Source organism: Dasypus novemcinctus, chromosome 26, assembly GCF_030445035.2.
Source record: "Dasypus novemcinctus isolate mDasNov1 chromosome 26, mDasNov1.1.hap2, whole genome shotgun sequence".
Classification (NCBI taxonomy): Eukaryota; Metazoa; Chordata; class Mammalia; order Cingulata; family Dasypodidae; genus Dasypus; species Dasypus novemcinctus.
Genome location: NC_080698.1, coordinates 52,320,075 through 52,345,561, shown reverse-complemented (window position 1 = coordinate 52,345,561; position 25,487 = coordinate 52,320,075). Strand labels below are relative to the sequence as shown.

Sequence of the window (25,487 nt, the reverse complement as noted above, 5' to 3'; positions counted from 1 at the left end):
TACATGAGATTCCCACTACGTTTAGCCATACATTTGCCAAGGACTTGGGAGGATTATTTATTTCCTCCTAAAGCCAGAGTGGAGCCCGCAGGATGGTTTTAGCTAATCTTGTTGTGACATACAGACGAGGCAGTGGAATTTAGAATTTAGAATGGGGAGGGGGTTGGAGAGGGGTGGGTACTGGTCTTTACAGTTAATACAACAGAGTAGCCAAGCCATATGTGTTTATTTTCTTTTTAAGCCAGTAAATTGAACTAAATCGCTCATCTGTAAAGCAGTTCATGTGAAAAACTACATGGCTAAGGTAGGTGATGATTATTGATGCGAATTTGTTGATCCCTTGAAAAGGGTGAGAGTTTGATAAGCTTCCCTGGTTGTCCCCCCGCCTCTGCTAGTTGGCGTAATGCAGCACTTTGCTGGTGTAGGTTGTGGACTTCAGCCTCATGTCTAAAGTGGGTGGGGTGGGTTGAAGGGGGCAGGTGAGAAGGATGATGTGATTGGTGTAGGTAACTGTCTAGGAAAATTAGAAAATCTAAGTGTTCAAGGGAGGCGAGATGTTTCTGTGAAAACCTGTTGGACAAGCCTAGTCTTGATCTTCTTCTACACTGTTTTCCGCAAAATCCCAGGCTGCATTTATAGGTTCAAGCATAGTAAATGTAGCTTTGACTGGTGAGGGGAGTGGTCAGAAGTAGCCTTGCCCACCACCCTCGATTTCTCCACTTCTTTCTCCACTACATTTCTAGCTGCCACGTTCTCCCACATGGTCGGTATCAGTTTTTCTGGGTTTTAAGCATTTCCCCTGGGGCATGTTTTTGATCTTTATCAATTTAAACTTCCCCGAGTTGGTACACTGGGGGAAACTGGAGACCTGACGCCCTCCCTTTCCACACGCACGTGGGCATTCAGGCGGTTCTTGAACATCTAGACCCACAGCAGGCTGTTCTGACGCACGGGGATCGTGTCGGTGGCGGCTTCTGCGCCGTCTGGCACACCAGGAAAATAACAAGCCCAGCCAGGGCTCTTCCACGCTGCAGGCAGGTCTGAGAACCGTGCTGCTGACTTCACAGTGGCCCCAGGTTTTGCTGCCTTCTTTCCAAACATAACCATCTTTCCCTTAAAAAGAAAGACGAGTTTGTGTCTCTGCCTCCGGTTGTGATCCACAGAGGTTGTCACGGGATGGGTGGTCAACGTGTGCTTAACGCTTGGTGCTTTATTTTCTTTTCATTGAACATTATTTCTCACGCTGAGCTTCTCAGTTATTTTTAATTGCTGCCTAGCAGTCATCAAAATAATATACATCATTGTCAAAGACTTTCCCAATTGCTGGCTGTCTGCATCATTCCACTGTGAATGAAGCGGCTGTAGGTATCCTTTAGTTTGATTTAACAAACATTGATCTTGAGACAAGTACCTTTCCTCCTGCTTTTTAAGCAGCCCCCTTGGGCATGGCTTTCTGAAGTGAGATCACAGGGCCAACGGGATGATCATTTTTATATTTCGTGATCAGTCTTGCCAAGAGACCCATCTTAATAAGGACCCTTTGATACTGCAATAAATCTCCCTAGTCGTGGATGCAGGTGGTTCACAAGTGAGTTCGCTCCAGGACGAACAATTACCGTGAATTTCCAGGCTTTGTTTAAACCTTACTAGGTGGCATGAGGTTTGGTAATATGTGCACTGGTCCTGCCTGGGTTTGCTATAAGATCCTCTCCCTCCATAGCTGAGCCCTTCTTTTTTTCCTCTCATTTGCAAAAAAAAAAGTTCAAGCATGTATCCAGAACACTTTTATATACCAAACAATAGAGAGAACACAGTCTATTAATTTTCCTTTAGTTCCATCTCCATCTCTTTCAAGCATCGGGTGAGAGCTTATTCTCATGCTTGTCCTAGCCTAAAGCTATGCTAGCTCACAAATTGCAGTCACGAAGTTGCATCCAGACTCACTCGCCTTATCAAAAGGATTTCTGATTAAAACCAGAGAGAGCCAGAGCCTAGAGAAAATAGCCGAGAAATCCAGGACCAGATATCCCAAGGTAGCTTGGTTTCATTATGTTTTTTAAGTATCCAGCTATATATACTTCTACCCCAAAATGTTTTCTTGGATCTGTGCTAGTAAGGGGAAATTGGTGTGCTCTTCTTTCTCCTCTTAAATCTATACCTGAAATTCTCCACCCCCTACCCTCACCTCCACCAGCTTTCTTCTGAGATGCCCAGATTCTCCCAGAGCCAATGTAGAACTTTCCCACTTTTCATCCTTGTTCAGCTCGTGCCCCACGGTGTGCCGTTGGCAGTTTGCCCTGTCTGTGCCTTCCGAGTACCCCATCCCAGTGCACCTAGAACTGGAAATCCATCTTTGCTGTAGCAGAGGTGCAGCTCCCTCCTAGGTGGGCTTGGCTAATATGTAACAGAACTATCTACTTCACACAGCTTCCCGCCCACCCCACTGCCGCCCCTGGAAGGAACACTCTGAAATACAGACGCCTCCTTTGCTTGCTCCTTCGGAGGTTTCCCATGACCTACAAGTTGAATTCCAAGCTCAGCATTGTACACAAGCTCTTCCATCTGGCCTCTGCCCGCCCCTCTGCTTTACCTCCTCCTCATAGTCCTTTCCCACTCACACTAACCCTCAAGGGACTTGCAGTTCCTCAAACTTGTCTGGCCATTTCAAGCCTTTGCAAGAGCTGCTATCTCATGACCAGTTTGTGGCATTCCTTTGTGCAGCCTTCTTGGACCACTGCAAATAATTGCCGCCTTTTTTTTTGGTTAACATTTGTTGAGACTTATCTCTGTGCTAGTCATTGTGCCAACCTTTCCAACTGCTGGACGGAGCCCTTCCCTGCACCACCTCACTTAATCTTCACCGTCCTGGGAGTGAGAACTAGTGTCCATGGTTGGCTGATAGAAGAACATCACAGAGATCAAGTGACAGGCTCAAGGCCACATAGCTTGAGCACACCTTTGTACGACACTCGGCCCGAATTTCTACGGCCCAGCGACACTTCTGTGGATCTCCAAGCCTGCCTTGCAGAGATCACACTGGCTTGTCGTTGGAGCCTCCTGGGTGCTGCCTCCCTCTCAACTGTGAGCTCTTGGCAGGCAGGGCCTGTGCTTCACTCTGTGTCCCTGGGACCTGACCTGGAACAGAGGAGACAGGAACTTGTTGAAGATGACGTTGGGCCCGTCGTCATCTTTTATATCCTTAAAAATATCTTATACAGTATTTTGGTTTCTTTGTAGAATCCTTTCTTGAGACTTTCTTTCTAGCCTGCATGGGTCTTAAGTTATCAGTCAGGCTCTAATGCCACAGATATTTTTTAAGCTTCTGGCATTTGGCAGCACTGAACTCACTGAGTTTATAGGGACTTGGTGGTGCCTACCTGCGACTCAGCACATGTGAAGCAATTAGCAATTACCTTTTTTTCCCAAAGATTTATTTTATCTATTTATTTCTGCCCATTACCCCTCGTTTGAACTCACTGTTCGTTGTGTGCATGTTGTCTTTTTAGGAGGCACCAGGAACTGAACCTGGCCTCCCATGTTGGAGGGAGGCGCCCAGTGACTCTGCTCCCCACGATTACTTTTGAGTATTTGTATTGGGTATTCGATGGTGTGGAAAAGGCAGTGTCTTTGGGAAGGGTATACGTGGCCCTTTGCGACCTGGCTCTAGATCACTTGACAGCTTCATCTGCTCTCTACATTCTCCCAGATACCCTCTTCCCTGACTCTGCTGGTGGATTTGCAGTTCTCTCAACCCACCATACTTTAAATCTCTGCTCCTTGGTACATGCCGTTCCTGTTGCCCACTCTGTCTTTCTTCCTACTTGCAACTTCCTATGAGCAACTTCTCTCTTTCTTTCTTTCTTTCTTTCTTTCTTTCTTCCTTCCTTCCTTCCTTCCTTCCTTCCTTCCTTCCTTCCTTCCTTCCTTCCTTCCTTCCTTCCTTCCTTCCTTTCTTTCCCTTCCTTCCTTCCTTCCTTCCTTCCTTCCTTCCTTCCTTCCTTCCTTCCTTCCTTCCTTCCTTCCTTCCTTCCTTCCTTCCTTCCTTCCTTCCTTCCTTCCTTCCTTCCTTCCTTCCTTCCTTCCTTCCTTCCTTCCTTCCTTCCTTCCTTCCTTCCTTCCTTCCTTCCTTCCTTCCTTCCTTCCTTCCTTCCTTCCTTCCTTCCTTCCTTCCTTCCTTCCTTCCTTTCCCTTCCTTCCTTTCCCTTCCTTTCCCTTCCTTCCTTCCTTCCTTCCTTCCTTCCTTCCTTCCTTCCTTCCTTCCTTCCTTCCTTCCTTCCTTCCTTCCTTCCTCCCTCCCTCCCTCCCTCCCTCCCTGCCTCCCTCCCTGCCTCCCTCCCTCCCTCTCTTCCTCCCTCCCTTAATAGATCACAAGGAATGTTACATTAAAAACAAAAAAAATGAAAACCATAAGAGGTTCACATATAACACACTCCCCACCTCCCACCACATCATTTTTGTAAATTGTATTTTTTTAAAGATATATACATCACCAAAAAAATGTTACATTAAAAAATATGAGGTTCCTGTATACCCCCCCACCCCACCCCACTCCTCCCACACCAACAACCTCCCTCATCATTGTGGCACACTTATCGCACTCGGTGAACACATTTTGGGGCACTGCTGCACTACACAGGTAATAGTTTACCCTATAGTTCGCACTCTCCTCCAGTACATTCAGTGGGTTATGGCAGGATGTATAAAGTCCAGCATCTGACCCTGCAATATCACTTAGGACGACTCAAAATCCCAAAAATGCCCTCACATCACATCTCTTCTACCCTCTCCCTGCCCTCAGCAACTACTGTGTCCACTTTCTCCACCTTGATGCTAGAATTTTTTCTATTACTTGTCACAATATTTTTATAGTAGAATATCAGTAAGTCCACTCTAGTCCATATTTTATTCCTCCATTCTGTGGACCCTGGGATGGTGATGTCCTCTCCACCTCTAGATCAAGAGGGGGCCTCTGCTTACAGTTGTAGGCACTGTGTGTGGTGGCTGACCATCTTCACCTCCCTGTTAGCAGACCTGGGTAAGACCAACGAACCAGACAGTAGGAGTTGCCACTCTGCTGAGGCTCAGGGCCCAGCTGGCACATGGGCAGTCTAGAGATTCAAGTCTCCTGAGTATGGACCATCCCTAGCACCAACCACAGGTTCAGTAAAAGTAATAGAAGAGGCATGTGTAGAAAAGTCATATCTGAGCCCAGCTCCATCACACTCCGGAGCACAAATTCCAATGTAGGGCCCTCTGACATGGCACAGAGCTCCAAATCCATCTGCCATGACTATATACCCTGTGGATCTCTGTAGCCTTCAGGAGAACCAGTACCCAGGGTTGTATCTACTGTGGCTTCTTCTGGAGTCCTGCTGAGGTGTGCATAAGTGTGACCCCTCTGATGACCTCCTGACTCTTTCTGGAAGACTCTTAGCATATCAACTCATTTGTCTTTGCCATTTCCCCCTTTTATTCAAGGTCAAAGAGCAGTTTTTAACACTTGACCCAACATGTAGGCTGAGATATTCTACTGGTCTGAGTTGACCCTTTTATTCAAGGTCTCTTTCTAGTTACTTCTCCAGTTAGTGATTGGTAATATTCTCTCAGTGCCAGGGAGGCTCATCCCCAGGAGTCATGTCCCATGTCGGGGGGAAGGTAATGCATTTACATACTGAGTTTGGCTTAGAGAGTGGCCACATTTGAGCACCATGGAGGCTCTCAGGAGGTAACTCTTAGGTACCCTACAGCTCTAGGCCTAGTTCATATTTCAGGCACACAGGCTCCTAAGCATAGTCATCAGTCTCAAGGGCTCATTATTGGACCATCCTTCCTTGTTGATCTTTGCCATTGGACTTGGGAGATTATTGTTGTTTCATTGGGGAATGTGACAGAGCTCCCCTGGGTGGGAACTCAGCACTCCCTCAGTTGATGTTTAAAACTGTAACTAATAAAAAATATCCAACATATATCCTAACATATTTATGTTCCCTATATACATGCCCTGGAAACCCCCCCCCCCACCCATGTGCCCCCCATCAATAACGCCCCACACCAGAGTTCCTCCCCTGCCATAGTTGAACCTATCTGTGATCCAAAAATTCTTCAACAATGAATCCTAATATATTGCCAAATTCAATTAATAGGAAATTGAAATACAGTGATGGATTTAAAGTTTAGAAATAGAACACATAGTAATTTAGAAATACTACAATAAAGTAAAAATAAATTGGTGTGTTAATAAAATGAAAAGTATTATAAACCTTTGTTTCTAACGTTTTGCCTTTCATCACTGTAATGGGTGTTGCCCTGTATGTACAGTGGCAAGGCACTTTCATTTCTTCCTCAGTGTCTACATCCTTTTTTTTTTTTCCTAATTTTTAATTTTGTCTTCAAAAAAGTTTTAGATCACAGTAATTCACGTACACAATATAGGTGACTCCCAAATATCCAACATCAAACCCTTTTCCCAGCAATGATCTTTTTACATGTTCATGTTATATTTGCTGCAGCTGATGTACAAATTTTGAAACATAGCTATCAAACATGGTTCCATTTTGGTTTACATTATTGTTTATATTTTAGACTGCACCCATTTCTAAATTTTTAGTTTCCTTATATTTTACGTTATAGTTTACATTTTAGTTTATAGACTTTTATACACTTTAGGTGTAAGTTGACATGTCCATCATTGCATGATCTTATGGAGCACTTCCACTGCCCCCCAGTTGCCCTACTTCCATCCATGCTGTACCTCTCTCACCCTCCCCTCAGGGCACACCATGACACTCAATCGTCACTACTTGAGGAAGTAGATTTACAGATACTGCAACAATGCTGAGGGCATGACATACTAGACTGCCCTAACGAATTGGGAGCCAGTGATCCTCTCGAGAGACACAATTTCCTCTCTTTAGGAACATCAGGACTCCCCAGGATGTGGGTATACCTTCACACTCATCATATGGGTCTCCACCCAATGATATAACACATTATGACAAAATGAGCACTCATATACTCCCTAGAAGCTAGTCCCTGTACCAGATGCACCACCTCCCCCTTAAGCACCTTAAGCACGTGATCCTTCCTTATATTTTCTAAAGAGTTTTCTCAGCAGTATACTGTTTCAACCATATACCTGACATTCTTCCATATTCAACAGTTCCTTCCAGCCCTCCGGCCAATTCCTTGCGTCATCTGACCCATCCTCCCAACCCGAGCCCCCCTCAAGCCCACAAAGCCCCACCCAAAAGTATCCCTACACCCCAATCTTATCCCTTCCCTGTACAAATACTTACCTCCTGCTTATCATAGACTTCACCCATGTAGGTGTCAGCTCGCAACCTTCCTCTCGCCCCCCAAATTCCTTTAAACCTATCTTCTAGTCTTTAGCTCTCTGAGGTAGCTCAGTTTGCTTGTTTCATATCAGAGAGGTCATGTAGTATTTGTCCTTCAATGCCTGGCTTGCTTCACTCTACATAAGGTCCTCAAGATTCATCCATGTTATCACATGTGTTTGTACTGTATTCCTTCTTTTTTTATAGCTGCATAGTATTCCATTGTATGTATATCCACATTTTATTTATCCATTCAACTGTTGATGGGCATTTGGGTTGATTCCAACTTTTGGCAATAGTGTATAATGCTGCTATGAACATTGGTGTCTGCATATATCGGTTTGTGTCCTTATTTTCAGATCTTCTGGGTATATACCCAGCAGTGGAATTGCTGGGTCATATGGCAAACCTATAGCTAACTTTTGGAGAAACCACCAAACAGTCCTCCAGAATGACTGGATACTTCTGCATTCCCACCAGCAGTGATTGGGTGTTCCCTTTCTTCCACATCCTCTCCAGCACTTGTAGTCTTCTGGGTTTTTTGTTTTGTTTTTTTTTTGATAAATCTTATGGGACTTATTATTTGCCAGTCTTATGGGAGTAAGATGGTATCTCATTGTAGTTTTGATTTGCATTTCTCTAATAGCTAGTGATTTTGAGCATTTTCTCATGTGCTTTTTAGTCATTTGTATTTCTTCTTTGGAGAAGCATCTGTTCAAATCTTTTTCCCATTTTTAAAATGGGTTGTTTGTCTTTTTATTTTCAAGATATAGGAGTTCTTTATATATGCAGGATATAAGTCTCCTATCAGATATGTGGTTACCAAGTATTTTCTCCCATTGTGTAGGCTTTCTTTTTACTTTCATGACAGACTCCTTTGAGGTGCAAAACGCTTTAATTCTGAGGAAGTCCCATTTATCTATTTGTTCTTTTGCTGCTCGCGCTTTGGGTGTGAAGTTCATGAAGCCATTTCCTATTACAAGTTCCTGTAGATGCTTCCCTACATTGTTTTCCAAGGTCTTCATGGTCTTGGCTCTTACGTTTAGGTCTTTGATCCATCTTGAGTTGATTTTTGTATAAGGTGTGAGATGGTAATCCTCTTTCCTTCTTTTACATATGGATATTCAATTTTCTAGATACCATTTGTTGAAGAGGCCATTCTCTCCCAGTTGAGTGGACTTGGTGGCCTTGTCAAATATCAGATGACTGTATATATGAGGATCTATGTCAGAACTCACAATTTGGTTCCATTGGTCAATGTGTCTATCCTTGTGCCAATACCATGCCATTTTCACTTCTATAGCTTTGTAGTATGTTTTGAAGTCTGGTAGTGTGATTCCTCCAGTTTCATTTTTCTTTTTCAATATGTCTTTGGCTATTCAGGGCCTCTTTCCTTTCCAAATAAATTTCATAGTTAGTTTTTCTAGTTCATTGAAAAATGCTGTGTTGATTTTTATTGGGATTGCATTGACTCTGTAGATTAGTTTTGGTAGGATAGACATCTTAATAATATTTAGTCTTCCTATCCATGAACAGGGAATATTCTTCCATTTTTTTCAGTCTTCTTTGATTTCTTTGAACAGTTTTGTGTAATTTTCTATGTATAAGCCTTTTACATCTTTGGTTAAATTTATTCCTAGGTATTTGATTTTTTAATTTACTATTGTAAATGGTATTTGTTTCTTGATTTCCTCCTCAGATTGTTCATTGTCAGTGTACAGAAATGCTACTGATTTTTGTGCATTGATCTTATACCCTGCAACTTTACTGAACTCATTTATAAGTTCTAGAAGCTTTGTTGTAGACTTCTCAGGGTTTTCTATGTATAGGATCATGTCATCTGCAAATAGTGAAATTTTGACTTCTTCCTTTCCTATTTGGATTCCTTTTATATCTGGTTCTTGCCTCAGTGCTTGAGCAAGTACTTCTAAGACAATGTTAAATAGAAGAGGTGATAGTGGGCATTCTTATCTTGTTCCTGATCTTAGAGGGAAAGATTTTAGGATTTCACCACTGTAAATGATGTTAGCTGTGGGTTTTTCATATATACCCTTTATTATGTTAAGAAAGTTTACTTCTATTCCTATCTTTTGCAGTGTTTTTATCAAGAAAGGGTGCTGTATTTTGTCAAATGCTTTTTCTGCATCTATAGATAGGATCATGTGATTTTTTTCCTTCAATCTGTTTATGTGTTATATTACATTAATTGATTTTCTTATGTTGAACCATCCTTGCATACCAGGAATGAATCCCACTTGGTCGTGGTGTATAATTTGTTTAATGTGTTGTTGAATATGATTAGCAAGTATTTTGTTGAGGATTTTTGCAGGTAGTTCATTAGAGAGATTGGTCTGTAATTTTCCTTTCTTGTGGTGTCTTTGTTTGGCTTTGGTATGAGGGTAATGTTGGCATCATAAAATGAATTAGGCAAGGTTCCTTCTATTTCAATTTTTTGGAAGAGTTTAAGCAAAATCGGTGTTATTTCTTTCCAGAATGTTTGATAGAATTCCCCTGTGAAGCCATCTGGCCCAGGGTTCTTCTTAGTTGGGAGGTTTATAATGAATGATTCTATCTCTTTACTTGTGATTGGTTTGTTGAGATGATCAATTTCTTCTTTAGTCAATGTAGGCTGCTTATGTGTTTCTAGGAATTTGTCCATTTCCTCTAAATTGTCTTTCTTGTTGGAATACAGTTTTTCAAAGTATCCTCCTATCATAGTCTTTATTTCAGTGGGGTAGTGGTGATATCCCCTTTCTCGTTTCTTATTTTGTATATTTGCATCTTCTCTCTTTTTTTCCTTGTTAGTCTAGCTAAGGGTTTGTCAATTTTATTGATCTTCTCAAAGAACCAGCTCTTTGTTTTATTTCTTCGAGTGCTTCCTTATTTTCTATTTCATTTAGTTCTGCCTATAAGCAACTTCTTTTAGAGCACCCTCAGGGCTACTTCCTTTAGACCTTTCCTCTGTATTTTGAGAACCTTTGTACATTTCTGTTGTATAACCCTTATCATATATTCTGTAAGTCAATTTTGTAAGTCTCATTTGCCTGTTAGGCCATAAGCTACCTAGGGGCCAGGGCCATGTGTCAGGGATGGAAAAATGAATGAATGATGGCATAAAACTGGGTAACTGGAGCAGAGGAATGATGGTGGGAACAGCCAGGAATTCCTTTTACTACAAAAACAGAAGTCCATATAAAGGGGCTTACAGATACTAAGGGTGGATTCTCTCAAGTAAAAAAACGTTTAGAAAGAGATGGTGGTTGGAGATAGAATCCTGTTCCCCACAAAAGACATATTCAAATCCTAATCTTAATCCTGTGGATGTGACCCCATTTGTAAATAGGACCTTTGAAGATGTTACTGTTAGATAAGGTGTGGACTCAATTGTGAACAGGATCTTTGAAGAGCCTGTTTGGCTGAAGCCAAATTGAATCAGCATGGGCTTATCCATGCGGCTGAAATCCTTATGAGCAAAGGAAATTCAGATACAGAAGTCAGAAGGTGCTAGAAGCAGAAGTCAGTGGAAATCAGAGAAGCAGACACAAGAAGGGAGAGATGCTTTGTAATGGAGGATTGCCAGAATGCTGCAGAGAGAAAGCGAACCCTGCCGAGACCTTGACATTGGACTTCTAGCCTTCAAAACTGTGAGACAATAAACTCCTGTGGTCTAAGTAAACCCACCGTGTGGGATCTGTCACAGCATCCCTGGCAAACTAAGACAGTGGTTACGTGCTGGTGTGGGGTACCACAGTGTGGCCAGGCCCCGGGCTCTGTCATCCTGCTTTACCCCCTGTAATGCATGACTGCTCTCCTCAAGGCAGTCTCATGGTTCATGGTGGCTGCTGGAGCTACAGCCGTCTCATCCATTCCAGACAGGAACAAGAAGGGCCGTGGATAAAGAAAAGGCATTCTTTCCAGAAAGTAGCCTTCTTTAAAAAGATTTCTCAGGAGTTTCCATCTTCATCTCATAAGCCCAACAATTTCCATCTTCATTTCATAAGCCAGAATGTAGTCATGATTTTTAAGGAGATATAAATATGAGGTAATAATTATAGGTTATCTGTGCTTCTAATTAAAAATGGCTCTTCTTCAAAAAGTAGCTTTTAGATCTGAATTGATGTTTCTCCAAAGAAGGTATACAAATGCCCAACAAGCCCATGAAAAGATTCTCAATGTCCTTAGTCATTAAAAAATGACAAATTGAAACTACTGTGACATACTGCTTCACACTGGCTAGTATAATAAAAAGACATAATGATGTGACAAAATGACAAAAGACATAAGGATGTGGAGAAATTGGAACCCTCTTAACATAACTGGTGAGAATGTAAAATGATGCAGCTGCTTTGGACACCAGTTGGGCAGCTCCTCAAAATGTTAAACATAGAGTTCCTGTATGACCCAGCAATTCCACTCCAGGGTATATGCCCAAAAGAATGAACACATATGTTCATGCAAAAACTAGTACTAATGAATGAATAAATAAACTGTGATGTACTCATACAGTGAAATACTCAGCAGTTAAAAAGAATGAAGTGCTGATTGATACATGTTACCATATGGATGAAACTTGAAAACATGCTAAGTGAGGAAGCCAGTCACAAAAGACCACATATATTGTATAAATCCATTTATATGAAATGTCCGGAATAGACAAATGATCTATAAATACAAAAACTAGATTAGTGGTTTTGTGGAGATAGGAAGGAATGGGGAGTTAACTGTTACTGAGTACAGAGTTATTTTTGTGGTGATAAAAATTCTAAAGTAAATGGTGTTGGTAGCACAACTATGTGAATATACTGAAAACCACTGTTGTACACATTAAAAGGGAGATTGCATGGTATGTGGTTTAGAGCTCAAAAAACTGATTTCAAAACTCAGTTGTGGGAGGCAGACTTGGCCCGGTGGTTGGGGCGTCCGTCTACCACATGGGAGGTCCGCGGTTCAAACCCCGGGCCTCCTTGACCCGTGTGGAGCTCGCCCATGCGCAGTGCTGATGCACGCGAGGAGTGCCCTGCCACGCAGGGGTGTCATGTGGGGGAGCCCCACGCGCAAGGAGTGCGCCCGTAGGGAGAGCCGCCCAGCGCGAAAGAAAAGTGCAGCCTGCCCAGGAATGGCGCCGCCCACACTTCCCGTGCCGCTGACGACAACAGAAGCGGACAAGGAAACAAGACGCAGCAAATGGACACAGAGAACAGACAACCAGGGGAGGGGGCGGAAATTAAATAAATAAATAATCTTTAAAAAAAAAAAACTCAGTTGTATTTATCTGTAAGGCATGTCTTCACAATTAACCTCAAAAGAAAGGAACTGGTAAGCGGTGGAAAGGAGTCCCCACAACCCGTCAACATTTAAGGATTGCATTAAGCATCATCCTCTCTTCATCTGGGTCCTGGCATTGAAAAAAAAAGTCTGTCCTGCACAGTTGGGGTCAGTCCCCCGTGGCTGGTTGCCCAGTAGACAAAGATTCTGAGTGGTTTTTTCATTGTGGAGACTAATCATTTCATAACCTAGCCTTTTTTCTGAGTCCCCAGAGCTCAGGGATCAGCAGACAGACCGAGAAGACCACTTGGCCTGCACACCACTAGAATGCTGGGAAGGCTTGCTCTGTGCAACGCGTGTTCCTTAGAGCTTTTGTTACTAAGAGATGCTCAGAGGCAACCGGAAAGCTGTGGTGAAGTAGTGTCCTATTTGGAAAGATCTGTAGCCAGGTAACATTGACAAAGAGCTTTGTCCCTTCTTAGCCTCTGATCCCTCACCCGTTCATCCCACTGGGTGGTTCCACGAGATGATGGCTGTGAGTCTGTCCTGTAAACACTGAAGGTACGTACCATAGCAGCTGTCCTGGAATGTCAAAGTGGGAGTGGCTCCAGAGGACCGAGCCAGGGGCAGGTCAGGGCTTGAAAAATGAAAGAATGAGAACTCTCTGGCTGGAGAGGATGGGCGTGGACTTGGTGGTGGGGAGTGGTTGTCGAGAAGGGAGGGAGGTAGAGAAAGGTTGGAAGACTGTAGTAAGTGACACTTGTGGCCAGAAGGCACTGACCCCCAATCCCTTATCTACTCTGAAGGCCATCATGACCACCCAGGGTGCTAGTTGCTAGAGCAGGGCCATTTAAGTTAGACAACAGGGAAGACTTACTGACACTGCATCAAGATGCCATGGTCGTCCAAGGAAGGTACAAAAAAGCCCCTCTCCTCTGAGCATCGCTGAGATCAGCCGTTCCTGCAAATCCTGGATTCTTGAGCCTTTTTCACAGAGGGACATAGTCTCACAAACTGTCGCAGGACTTAAAAAAAAAAAAATCATCTTTGTGTTGCATAAGACCAAGAAGTTGTTTTACATCTTTATAAATATATTTGAGACTGATAACATTACTGAGGAATGACATTGTGGGGTTCATTTTGGCCAGATGAGTACAACTTTCAGCTCTGGTTATAAAACCCTAGAAGTACATTTGCAGATTTTCCAAGTCATTGCTAAGCTTATTATTCCTTACAGTGGTCTCTTCTGGTATAAATTAAGAAGGTAAGAATTAAAAACAATTAGATATATGTAAGGGTAAAAATCACCATGGCATCTAAAGGGGTTCAGCTGACCCAGATATGGGTGCACTTATCAGCACAACGCCCCACCACCCATGCCCACCGGCTGGGCACTCCGAACCTGCAAACTGTTCACCAATGGTGAGGTACATGTCTTTCATCCTTGTAGTTGTGATAACATCTTACAGCCGATGGCACCTTAACAGTCCCATTCCTTTTTTCTTTCTTGTAAGAAGGTTCCTCTTACAATCCATGCTTTCTTAGCTTTGATGACAAATGGTAAAATACGTTGTCACTGAATTAAAAAATACCTTCTCCTCCTCCTTTCCTGTCTGTCCTTGGATGTACCTGTTGAACAATTCCATGCCCATCCTCGTTGCTGCCAGGAGCTTCAGTACCGCCCTTCTCCAGAGAGCCACTGAAACATCTTTTTGTTAATAGACCATGGGTTTTTGTTAATAGTCCACAGCAGACCTTCCATCCTCAGACCTCTACCTACAAAAGGTGCAGCAGGCCCTTTCTCCCTTCCACAGCCGTTCCAATTCCTCCAGCCCACCATGTCCTACCGGAGCTACTCAGTTTGCAACCTTTCCTGGAACCACACTCTCTGTAGTCATCACCTGGCCCTTCCCAAGTGACTCACTGACGTTGGTCAATCTGATGGTGTCTCTGGGAAGAAGAGGGAGGGGGAGGCACCTCTTAGCCCTACTTTGGGGAAAGTGACCAATTATTTCCTTATCCTCCCTGGACAGGAACCACTGGCTCAAGGACCTGTAGGGGCCACTTCAGCACTTCCATTCTGTCTCCAAGGCTTCACCTGAGGAAGAAATTTTGCTCTCCTTCACCTCTCAGCGTGCTCTGACTCTTCTCAGCTGAAGGTGCCTCTCATCTGAGATGGACAGTGTTACCTAGCAGTATGCATTCTCTAACAACATGAGCGACATCAAGAGTAACCGAGAGTTATATCAGCAATACACAGCCACAGCCCCCGGGCTGCTGACCCATATCTGCAAACTCCTCAAGATCTGCCGGAACGCAGGCATTCCTATACCAAAGGGCATTAGAAATATCTTTGAGTTCACGTGGGAGGAGCTGGTCACCGACCCCATGGTGCCTACCCCATCCGACATCTCAGGCCTGGAGATCAGTCTTGGACCCCCTCCGGTGCTTGTGGAATTGAGCCCCGTGCAGGCCCCTGCCCAGAAGAAGCCACCACCTTCAGTACCACCAGCACCAGCACCACTGCCAACGTCCACTGCTGTGGCCAAGCGGCTCTCCACCCAGAATCCCAACCAAGTCCAAATAGTGACCACTGGCCAGGAGACCCTGCACAGGTTTCAGCGGCAGTCCATCCACCTGCTGACGGAGCTCCTCGCCTTGAAAATGAAGGCCATGGTGGAATCTGCATGTGGTAAGTCTGGCTCACTTGGTTCTGCATTTTCTCTGGACCCAGAAGGTTCTGGCTCAGAGGTGTGTGTGCATTCCACTGCATCCACCCCCAGACAAGTATATAAGGAAGAGCTGGAAATAGTAGGTAGCAGTGAATCTGCTTGAGGACTTTAATTCCTTTCCATTACCACTCCCAAGAACCAGCCCTGCACCCCTTTCCACACTCCTGATTTTTCTTCCATTCCTCCAACTTTGGAGAGCCCTGATGGGAAGGTTAGCAGTGGAGAACAGCATGAGGTCAGAGGTGGTAAAAGGTGGAGTTTGTGGCAATGATGCAGAGGAAAAGAGAGACAGCACCCAGGAGGAGCTAAGGTGTGCAGGGTCCCCTGGGAGATGGCAAGACAGAAGCCTGTAGAGCCAGAACTAGGGATAGTTATGAGAACAGGGTCCAGGCCTATGGGGTGGTGAGAGAGAAGGGGAAGAGGGGCAGAGAGCAAAGTGCCATCTGATGGGTCTTGGGAGTCTGAGGCCCATTCTTTAGGAGTTCCCTCAAGCTTGCTTACGCAAGGGCCATTTGAGGAGGTCCTTCTCTGGAAGCATTAACCCCGGGCTTGGAGGAAAACGTGTTGCCTGCACTGATTCTTTCAGTAGGTGCCAACCCCCTGGACATCACAAGGCGCTTCGTGGAGGCCAGCCAGCTCCTCCATCTCAATGCCAAGGAGATGGCCTTTGACTACCTGATTGGCACAGTGGAGAAAAGTGTCTTTGGAGGTGGACGGTTGGGGAAAGGTGGGTACCTAAGCTGCAGCCCTTAGGTGAAAAATTCAAACTAGAATGTTTGACATTTCCAAGAGTTGAGGTGGGATGTGGAGCAATAGGGATTCTCAAACAGTCCAGGTGAGTGTGAAAATTGGTGCACACACTATGCAGAGTAGTTTGGTGGGATCTATTAGCTGGAAGATGTTTGTGCTGCACACCCAGCAATTTATCTCCTACATCATTCCTGAGAGCTGTGCTTTTTTTTTTTCATTAAGATTTGTTTATTTATCCCTCTCCTCCACCCCGCCCCATTGTTTTTGCACTCACTGTCTGCATTCTGTGTCCATTCGCTGTGTGTTCTGTGTCTGCTTGTTCTCTCTTTAGGTGGCACCAGGAACAGATCCGGGGACCTTCTGGAGTGGGAGAGAGATGCTCAATCTCTTGCACCACCTCAGTTCCCTAGTCTGCTATATCTCTTATTGTCTCTCCTCTGTGTCTCTTTTTGTTGCATCATCTTGCTGTGCTAGCTTTCTGCACAGGCCAGCATTCCTGCACAGGCCAGCACTCTGCGTGGGCCAGCTTGCCACACGGGTCAGCCCACATTCCCCAGGAGGCCCCAGGAATCCAACCCTGGACCTCCTATATGGTACACAGGAGCCCAATCACTTGCCATATCCACTTCCCTTGATAAGGGCTTTTTTTAAAATTATCTTTTTTTAAAGTTAATAGATCATACAAAACATTACAATAAAAAACAAAAGAGGTTCCCATATACCCCACTCCCTACCCTCCCACTACCATCAGTTTTTTTATTGTATTTTTTTGAAGATACATAGATAAAAAAATGTTACCTTCAAAAAATATGAGGTTCCCATATAACCCCCACCACCCTCACCCCACTCCTCCCACATCAACAAGAGATAAGTGCTTTTTAAAATATCCAATCTGTTGTCGACCAATCTCTAAAATGCGATAAAAATGTCATAGCAATGTCAAACTGTTACAGGTTTCCAAATGTTTTACTCTCAGTTTTTGTACTTATCATGTCACAGACTGATATGGAATGGTACCAGCCACAGACCACACTTAGAACAGTACTGCCCAGAGAAACTTATACATGTGTGCAAGAAGTAGTTTGAGAATGTTCATTGCAGAATTGCTGAAGAATGGCAAAGAAATTGGGAGCAACCTAAATATCCATCCACAGGAGGATGATAAGTAAAATTATGGGGTATTTAGACAATAGGGTGTTTTGAATAAACGAATGCTCATATATCAATACAGATAAATCTCAAAAACACAGTGTTCAGCAAAAAAAAAAAAAAGCAAGCAAAGGAGGATACATTTGGTATGTACTATGTGAAGTTTAAAAGCCTGCAAAGTATTAATATATTGTTTTTGAGGATACTATATGTAGTACAAGTTGAAGGACTGAAGCGGGGAATAAGAAATGCAAAATTCAAGAAAGTAATCTCTGGAAAGAGGTGAGGGGAATGACATCTGGAAGCAGTACAGAGCAGTTAGTGTATCTGCAATGTCTTATACCTTAAGCAGGATGGGTACACAAGTGTTCATTTTGAATATCTGAAAGCAAAAGTTAGAGGTTTTATAGGGAAGCATAAAAAGCCATATCTTATAGCCACTTACCCTCACCTGTATAATCAGTCTCCATTTAGGATCTATCCCTGTCCAATGAGTGAGCATCTTAGTAAGGCTTTCCCTTATTGTCAGTAGTTACACTCCTGATAATAATGAACACAAACAGTGCAGATAAATTGCATAGTAAAGTTACAAATCTTGGAGATGCAGGATTTCATTAAGTCAATGAAAGTGATATTGGAGAGCTGCTCAATTCACATGCAAAGACACTGATAAATCATGTGGCAGAGCAAAACTAGTTACCTATTGAAGAAGAGAAAATTATCCAGGATTATGGCTCCATGGAGAAAGGAAGTTTTGGGTATCAAATGTTAAAAATAAAAATTGATAAATCCCTTGATTATTTCTGCAAAAGACAAGTATGAAGGGACTTAGGATTTATTGTGCCATCAAACAATCATTCAGAAAAAAATCATACCCCTTCAAAAAAATCAACAGTCATTTTTCTTTTTTTTTTTTTTTTTCAGTTAGGCCAGGGAAAAGAATATATTGGGAAATCGGGGAAAGGGCAGAGCTTGCTGAGAATTGGGAGAGAAAGATGGATAAGTACACCAAGACTTGGTATGGGCTCCTCTAGGCAGAGAGCGCCAACAGCCATTTTTATTTCTTACAAGATTTACCATGGGAGCTGATGTATCTCAGTGGTTGAGCACTGGCTTACCACATACAAGGTCCAGGATTCAATCCCCAACCCCAGTAACTAAAAATAAACAAATAAGCAAATAAATAAAAGAATTACCATGTACTTACAGCATAAACTAAGTTTTATTAAATACAAGATGAAAGAAATTTATCTTGATAATTTTTGGTTTCTTTTTCAAAGATAAAATTCTGATCATTTTTTTCTACTATTCACCATGAAATTAAGGGAATTTACATGTCCCTTTAAAAAAAAACCTTTTTATTTTGGAATAATTTTAAATTTACAAGGCAGTTGCATACAGAGAACTCAACATATCCTCCCACCCACATACCTAGATGCACCAAATTTAACATTTTGCTCCATCTATCTATCTGTCCATCTATCACTCTGTCTGTCTGTCTACCTGTCCATTATCTATGTTCTGGACTTTTGAGAATAGATTGTATACATCATACTCACCTTGAACACATAATACTTCCATTTACATTTACCAGGAACAAGAATATTCACTTATGTAATCACCATAAGTACAGTTACCAAGTTCAAGAAATTTAACATTGACGTATAGCTTATAGTCTATATTCCAGTTCTCCTGCATTAGTCTGCCAAAGGGGTGCCAATGCAAAGTACCAGAAATCTGTTGACTTTTGTAAAGGGTATTTATTTGGGGTAAAAGCTTACAGTTACAAGACTGTAAAAAGTCCAACTCAAGGTTGCCTCCTCACCAAAGTCAGTTGCCACCCGTTGAAGCAAGATGGCGGCTCTCAGGCTGGTCTCTGCCTGCCCTCCGGGCGTTCTCTTCCTCTTGAAGCAATGTGGGCCCAGACTCATGGGGCTTCATGCTTAAGTGAAGTCCTCTCTCTCCTGGCATAGAGCTTATTTCTTAGGGCTTCCCACATTAGCCTTGGCTCTCTTCCCAAGGTCAGCTGGAAGCTATCAGGCACAATCGTCCATCTCTCCCCAGGGCATTAGCTGTTTGAGCCTTCCTCTTTTGTCACACAGCTGGATCAAAAAACGACAGAGTTCTCTCTTTCTTGCGTGTCTGTCTGTCCGTGTGAATCCCTTTATATTAGACCTAATAAGGGGGTGGGGACTCAACCTGAGTCACGCCTTACTGACTGGTCCAAAGCCCTAATCTTAACAGGTAATCTAATCAAAGACACTTCAGGTGAATTTAATGCACTCAAAGGGTATCACACCCAGGGAATAGATTAGTTTACAAACATAATCTTTCTCTTTTGGAGATTCAAAAATAATCTCTAACTGCCATATGTATCAACAATGTCCTTTTGAGCCTTTTCTCCTCTATTATTAGATCCAATCCAGGATCATGTATTGCATTTAATTACCATTTTCTCTTAAGTTGCTATTTTATTAAAAACTGTGCAAACATGCATACAACATAAACTTTCCCATCTCAACAACTCTCAAGTAGACTGTTCAGTGGGATTAATCATCACAATGTTGTACTACCCCCACCACTGTCCATTACCAGAACTTTTCCATTACACCAAACAGAAACCATGTACTCATTATGTGTTAATTCCCCATTCCTCTTGTCTCCCATCCATGGTAACTTGTACGCTACTTTTGGTCTCTATGAGTTTGCGTATTCTAGCTATTTCATATAACTGGAATCATACATTATCTATCCCTTTGTGTCTGACTTATTTTATCAACATGATATTTTCAGGTTTCTTCCATGTAGAGGCATGTATCACAACTTTATTCCTTTTTAAGCCTGAGCAACATTGTAGGTGAATTCCATTGTAGGTGAATACACTATGCTTATCCATTCATCTACTAATGGACATTTCAGTTGCTTTCACCTTTTGGCTATTGTGAATAATGGTTCTGTGAACATTGGTATTCTAATACCTGTACAAATTGCTGCTTTCAGTTTTCTAGAAGTGGGATTGTTGGGTCATATGGTAACTCTATTTTAGGAACCACCAAATTATTTTCCATAGCAGGTGCACCATTTTACATTTCCCCCAAAAATGTATGAGGGTTACCATATCTCCAGATCTGTACCAGCACGGGTTATTTTCCTTTTTTTTTTTTTTTAAATAATAGCCTTTCTAATGAATGTGAAATTGTGTCTCATTGTGATTTTTTTAAAGATTTATTTTATTATTCGTTTATCTCCCCACCCCCACCCCTGTTGTCTGCTCTCCATGTCCATTTGCTGTGTGTTCTTCTGTGTTCACTTGCATTCTCAGTGGCACCAGGAATTTGTGTCTCTTTCTGTTGCGTCATCTTGCTACATCAGCTCTCCGTGTGTGTGGCACCACTCCTGGGCAGACTGCTCTTTTTCATATGGGACAGTTCAATGCGGGGCGCATTTCTTGTGCATGGGGCTCCCCTACGTGAGGGACACCCCTGCATGGCATGGCACTCCTTGTGCATGGCAGTGCCATGCATGGACCAGCTCACCACAGGGGCAAGGAGGCCCTGGGTTTGAACCGTGGACCTCCCATGTGGTAGGCGGACACTCTATCCATTGAGCCAAGTCCACTTCCCATTATATACTTTTAATAAGTCTTTTTGAGTTGGTGTAGATGTTGTCTAATGCTCATATTCATTCCATAACTAACTAAATGTTTAAGTTTCCAGGTATATTAGTCAGCTATAGGGGTGCTGTTGCAAAATATCATAAATCTGTTGGCTTTTATTAAGAGTATTTATTTGGGGTAGAAGCTTACAGTTACCAGGCCATAAAGCATAAGTTACTTCCCTCACCAAAATCTGTTGCCACGTTTTGGAGCAAGGTGGCTTCCTCTTCCCCTTAAGGCTTTGTGGTCCCAACTTCTTGCAATATCAGCTGTAGGCTGGGAAAGTCTCATCTCTGTCCTGGGGCTTCTTTCTCTCCAGGCTCAGCTGCTCTGCTCTCTCCACAAGGCCAGCTGCAAACTATCAGGCAAACGACTTGTCTTTCTTCCTGGGGCTTCTACCGTGTCTAATGGAGCCTTCTCTCTTTCTACATGTATCTGCTCTTTATGTATTTACTTCCCAGAGCTCCAGCATTAAAACTAACTCCCTCCTCTGCTGTGTATTTTTCTCTGTGAGTCCCTGCCTACCAAGGGGGCAGGGACTCAACGTCCTACTGATGTGGTCCAGTGAAAGCCCTAATCATAATTTAATCAAGTAAAAGTGAAATCTCTGAAGTTAATATACTCTAATATACCCAGAGGAACAGACCAGTTCATAAACATAACCCAATATCTATTTTTGGAATTCATAAATGTTGCCAAACTGCTACACCACGTATTTTATTAGTATAATTTTCATTGTGATATGCAATTTTATGCACATAACATTTCTGTTGTGTTGGTTATTAAAATTAATTTCAAAGGAGAGGGATTATTGGGGAAGAGAGTCTAAATATGTGTACAGCGTTTGCTAATTATTGGTTTGTGGATAGATTTTCTCTACATTAGCAGTGCTGACCAGTTTTATTCCATCTTTACTAGCATTGACTATTGTTAGTTCTTTTCATTTCTGCTAAATTAGAAAGTTATTGAGAGTTGTTTTAACTTCAACTTTTGGATCATTAGAAAAGTTGATTTTTCTGTGAATCTCCATGAATTCCTGTGTGAATCTAGTGTGAATTCTCTGCTTACAGTCTTGATGTAACTTTTGGGATCAAGTTTGTCATTTTCTTTATGAATTTGAATGAGCTGTGCTGAATGAATTGCTTAACATTTCCTAACAATACTTTCATGTCTAACTAATGGAATGATCATATTTTGGGGAAGAATAAGCAGATAATTTGGTGAGATTATATGTAAGAATGGTCAAGATTTTCCACTAGTGAAGGGCTGCTAATTTTAATTCTTAAGGGGTCGGATATCAAATGAGTCAGACAGAGCAGTGCCATTCTACTGAAGATTGGTAAGATGTTAAGGAACATCTGGTTTCTATGGGTTGGATAAGGAGAAATAGATGACTCCAAATTTCCTTCTTGCTGGCCCAAGGTTCATTCTTCCAATCTGGTGCAGCCCTTACATCTGTATTTACTCTTAGGGTAACCTCACCTTTTGTGCTTGCTTGCTGCTTACTGCTTCCCATTCTGGTATTGGTTCATTCTTGAGTGGTATGGGCCAGGCGGGTTGTAGAAGGGAATCTTAAAGATTTCCCTTGATTATTCCAAGCCTGCCAGTGTATTAAAAAGGCTATTTCTTTCAGTATCTGATTGGTTTTTAACAACAGGACAGTTTAGAATATATGGTCTACCCTACTTCTAGAACAAGAAGTCTGTATTACTTTATTACTCTATTACTTCATTATTATTATTATTATTTTGGTTAAAATTTTTTGAAAGATAAATTCCTCTCTTTTCCCCTCCAGAGTCACCCACTACGATCTCAGCCCTGGGAGTGAACTCACCTTATCAGCTTACCTACCAATCCTCCACAGGCTGCCTGAGTTTTTCCCTCTCAACTGCAAGGGAAGGCAAGAAGAAAACAGGTAAAAGAGTTCCCAGCAAGACCACTTGGCTCTTCTTTTTTGGAGGTGGTGGGACTGGGCTAGGGACATGGGTGGGGATGTGGATAGAAGATTTCCTTATACCCTATGTATGTTGGTGGGATGATTTGATTTGGTTTCCTAATTGGAAGGATGCACAGAGGCCCTGGCTAGCGGCTGGTAGCTGTTGGCATGGCACATATTCTTTCACATCAACATTGACTAATCCCATCCTTGACAGTCCCCAAAGCAGTCTCATCATTTGAATGTTTACATACCTCCATTCCTGGCAATGCAGTTTCCCTCAGCTGAGATAACACCCCATCAAACTCTCATTTTCCATCTCCTACAGTATCCCAAACTTATCTCCCCTCTGCTCACAGACATTTGTGTTGCCCCTAGTCACATAGCAAGTGACGAAACCAGTATTTGGACAGAAGTATTTGGATACAAAATCTAACAGATGCCAGTTATGTGTCCAAAATTGGACTGGTATGGAAGAGGCTTCTGTTTTATTGAAGAAGACACACCAATCAAAGTAGAGGCTTAAGGGAAAGAACAGATGGCAGATGAGATCAAACAGTACAGTAACAACTGTACAACAAGAGGCTGGGAGAGGAGAACTGGAGCCAGAGAGGGGCAGGGCAAGGCCTTACAGAATGGCCAGGGCTGATCCAGGGCTGGGATGGTGGAGTGAGTGGGATTGGGTAGGAAGGGTAGGATTGCATTGGTGGGGTAGTGTTGTAGCAGAGAGAAGTCGGGTATACGCGGTATTGGAGGCAAGGACGTGAGAATTCTGAGAAGAAAGATTTATTACAACTGGCCAGACTTGGCAGACGCTTGCCTAATGACAACTGAGCCCTGAATAGGATTTTGGGGTCCCTTTTATACAGAGGATGTAGGAGTGGGGAGTCAAATGGTGCTTATATGCAAAAGGACTTTTTGTTAGTTTCTTCAGATGTTTTATCTGAGTTTCAGATAGGTTGTATCCTCCAGGTAAGCTTGAATTAACATATATCCCCCACATTCCAGTAAGCTTTTAACATGTACGGCCCACATTCCAGGTAAGCTTTAATTAACATGTTTAGTTTGCATCCTCCATGACTATCCAAAGCCTATAGAGCTTATACTTCTCGACTGGCTTTCCAGGGAAGTAGGCATACTTGGATATAGAATAAATTTGGATTTATGCACAGGCCATATTAGTAGTAGGAGGATGGACATAACATCTGAGAGGCAGGAATGCTCAAAGACTGTCCAATTGATTCCCACAGATACTGGAGGTAAGGCTGGAAGCTGAGACGCTTGGAGTCTATTCCTGACCCCTCCCCTGACCTGCTGTGTGACTCACTTTCTTTACTGGTAAAATGGGGATTTATCATGGGTGGTCAGATGTGTTCACAGATTGGAAAAAACATTTTTATTTTTATCACTGCTGTTCCTTTATTTTGTCACCATCTTGATCTTACCCTCAATCCTTTCACTTATGGAACAAATAGTTATTGGACACTTACTAATTGTCTGTCCTTATCCTAAGTGCTGGGGAGACAGATGTAGACTGTAAGACCGAAAGGGCCTTCTCTGGTGGAGTCACTGTCTCGTCTTCCCCAGGCAAGGCGTAGATTCAGTGCCTGACTCACATTACCCCAGTGTCTTCCCCTCTGATGAAGCACTCCATCTCGTAGTGTTGTAACAGAGAGAAGTCGGGTTTCGTGGTATTGAAGGCCAGGATGTATGAATCTGAGAAGCAAGATTTATTAACAGCGGGGCAGGCTCGGCAGACTTCTGTCCTAATAAAACCCAAGCCCCGAATAGGATTTTTGGGTCCCTTTTATACAGAGGATGTAGGAGTGGGGAGTTAAAAGGTGCTTTTATGCAAAAGGACTTTCTTTGTTAGTTTCTTAGAGTTTTAAATGTTTTATCTGAGTACCAGATAGGTCTTGAATTAACACATATTCCCCACATTCCAGGTAAGCTTTAATTAACATATTTAGTCTGCATCCTCCCTGAAGATCCAAAACCTATAGAGCCTCTATCACTTAATTGGCTTTCCAGGAACTAGGCATGCTTGGATATAGAATAAGTTTAAATTTATGCACAGGCCATATTAGTAGCTCAGGGACCCACTGCGTCGTTCCCAGCAGTCCTAATTTATATGCTCCTGGTTTTATCCTGTCCCCTCCCAAACTGGTCCTAAAGCTATTCAGCCACTCTGAGGAAAAGTAAGGTATCCTCAAGACGCCCGGTGAGCTCGTGATCTTTTTCTGAGTGAGGCCCTGAGTGCGGTTGTTCCAAAGCAGAAGTTACATGTGTCTGTTGGTCTCTCTGTGTGTGGCTGTCTTCTCCACACCTCACGATGCCATTTCCCATGATGGCCTGCCTGTTGCATCATTCCCACGGGGACATATGGTCAGTGACGCTGCATCTGTGACGCCTCCTGCTGTTGTTTAGGGATTATCCTCACACATGCGTCCTAGCATGGGAGAGTAGCCTTCCCTAATGGCTTGAAAGTAAAGTAACCCTTTGCCCTAGCTTGCCCGGGAGTGTCCCAGGAGATGCTTATCATCCCAGCATAATCACTAACGGTGCCCGCTTTCACACGCAACAGCCTCCAGTTTGGATAGTGTATCTGATAGCCCTTCTGGTTTTAAGTCACTTCGGGTTTGGGGCATCCACTGTGTGCTCCGTAC

At 42.9% G+C, this 25,487-nt stretch overlaps 1 protein-coding gene across 1 annotated transcript; it reads left to right on the top strand.

Annotated features, from left to right (window-relative positions):
- Window positions 1-41: 41 nt before the first annotated feature.
- On the top strand, window positions 42-24,226 carry LOC131276168 (uncharacterized protein C3orf20-like). Its single transcript, XM_058288771.2, has 6 exons — window positions 42-304; window positions 12,865-13,048; window positions 14,633-15,291; window positions 15,918-16,058; window positions 22,681-22,800; window positions 24,072-24,226. The coding sequence occupies exons 3-6, from the start codon at window positions 14,814-14,816 to the stop codon at window positions 24,095-24,097; spliced, it is 765 nt and encodes a 254-aa protein (XP_058144754.1). The 5' UTR covers window positions 42-304; window positions 12,865-13,048; window positions 14,633-14,813; the 3' UTR covers window positions 24,098-24,226.
- Window positions 24,227-25,487: the final 1,261 nt, after the last annotated feature.

What these genes read in the sequence shown, in the direction of transcription:
- LOC131276168 (XM_058288771.2), top strand. Translation starts at nt 14,814, where the DNA reads ATGAGCGACATCAAGAGTAACCGAGAGTTATATCAGCAATACACAGCC. An exon ending in CATGGTGGAATCTGCATGTG is followed by an intron (nt 15,292 to 15,917) that starts GTAAGTCTGGCT and finishes TGATTCTTTCAG; the next exon opens with TAGGTGCCAACCCCCTGGAC. An exon ending in AGGTGGACGGTTGGGGAAAG is followed by an intron (nt 16,059 to 22,680) that starts GTGGGTACCTAA and finishes TTTCCCCTCCAG; the next exon opens with AGTCACCCACTACGATCTCA.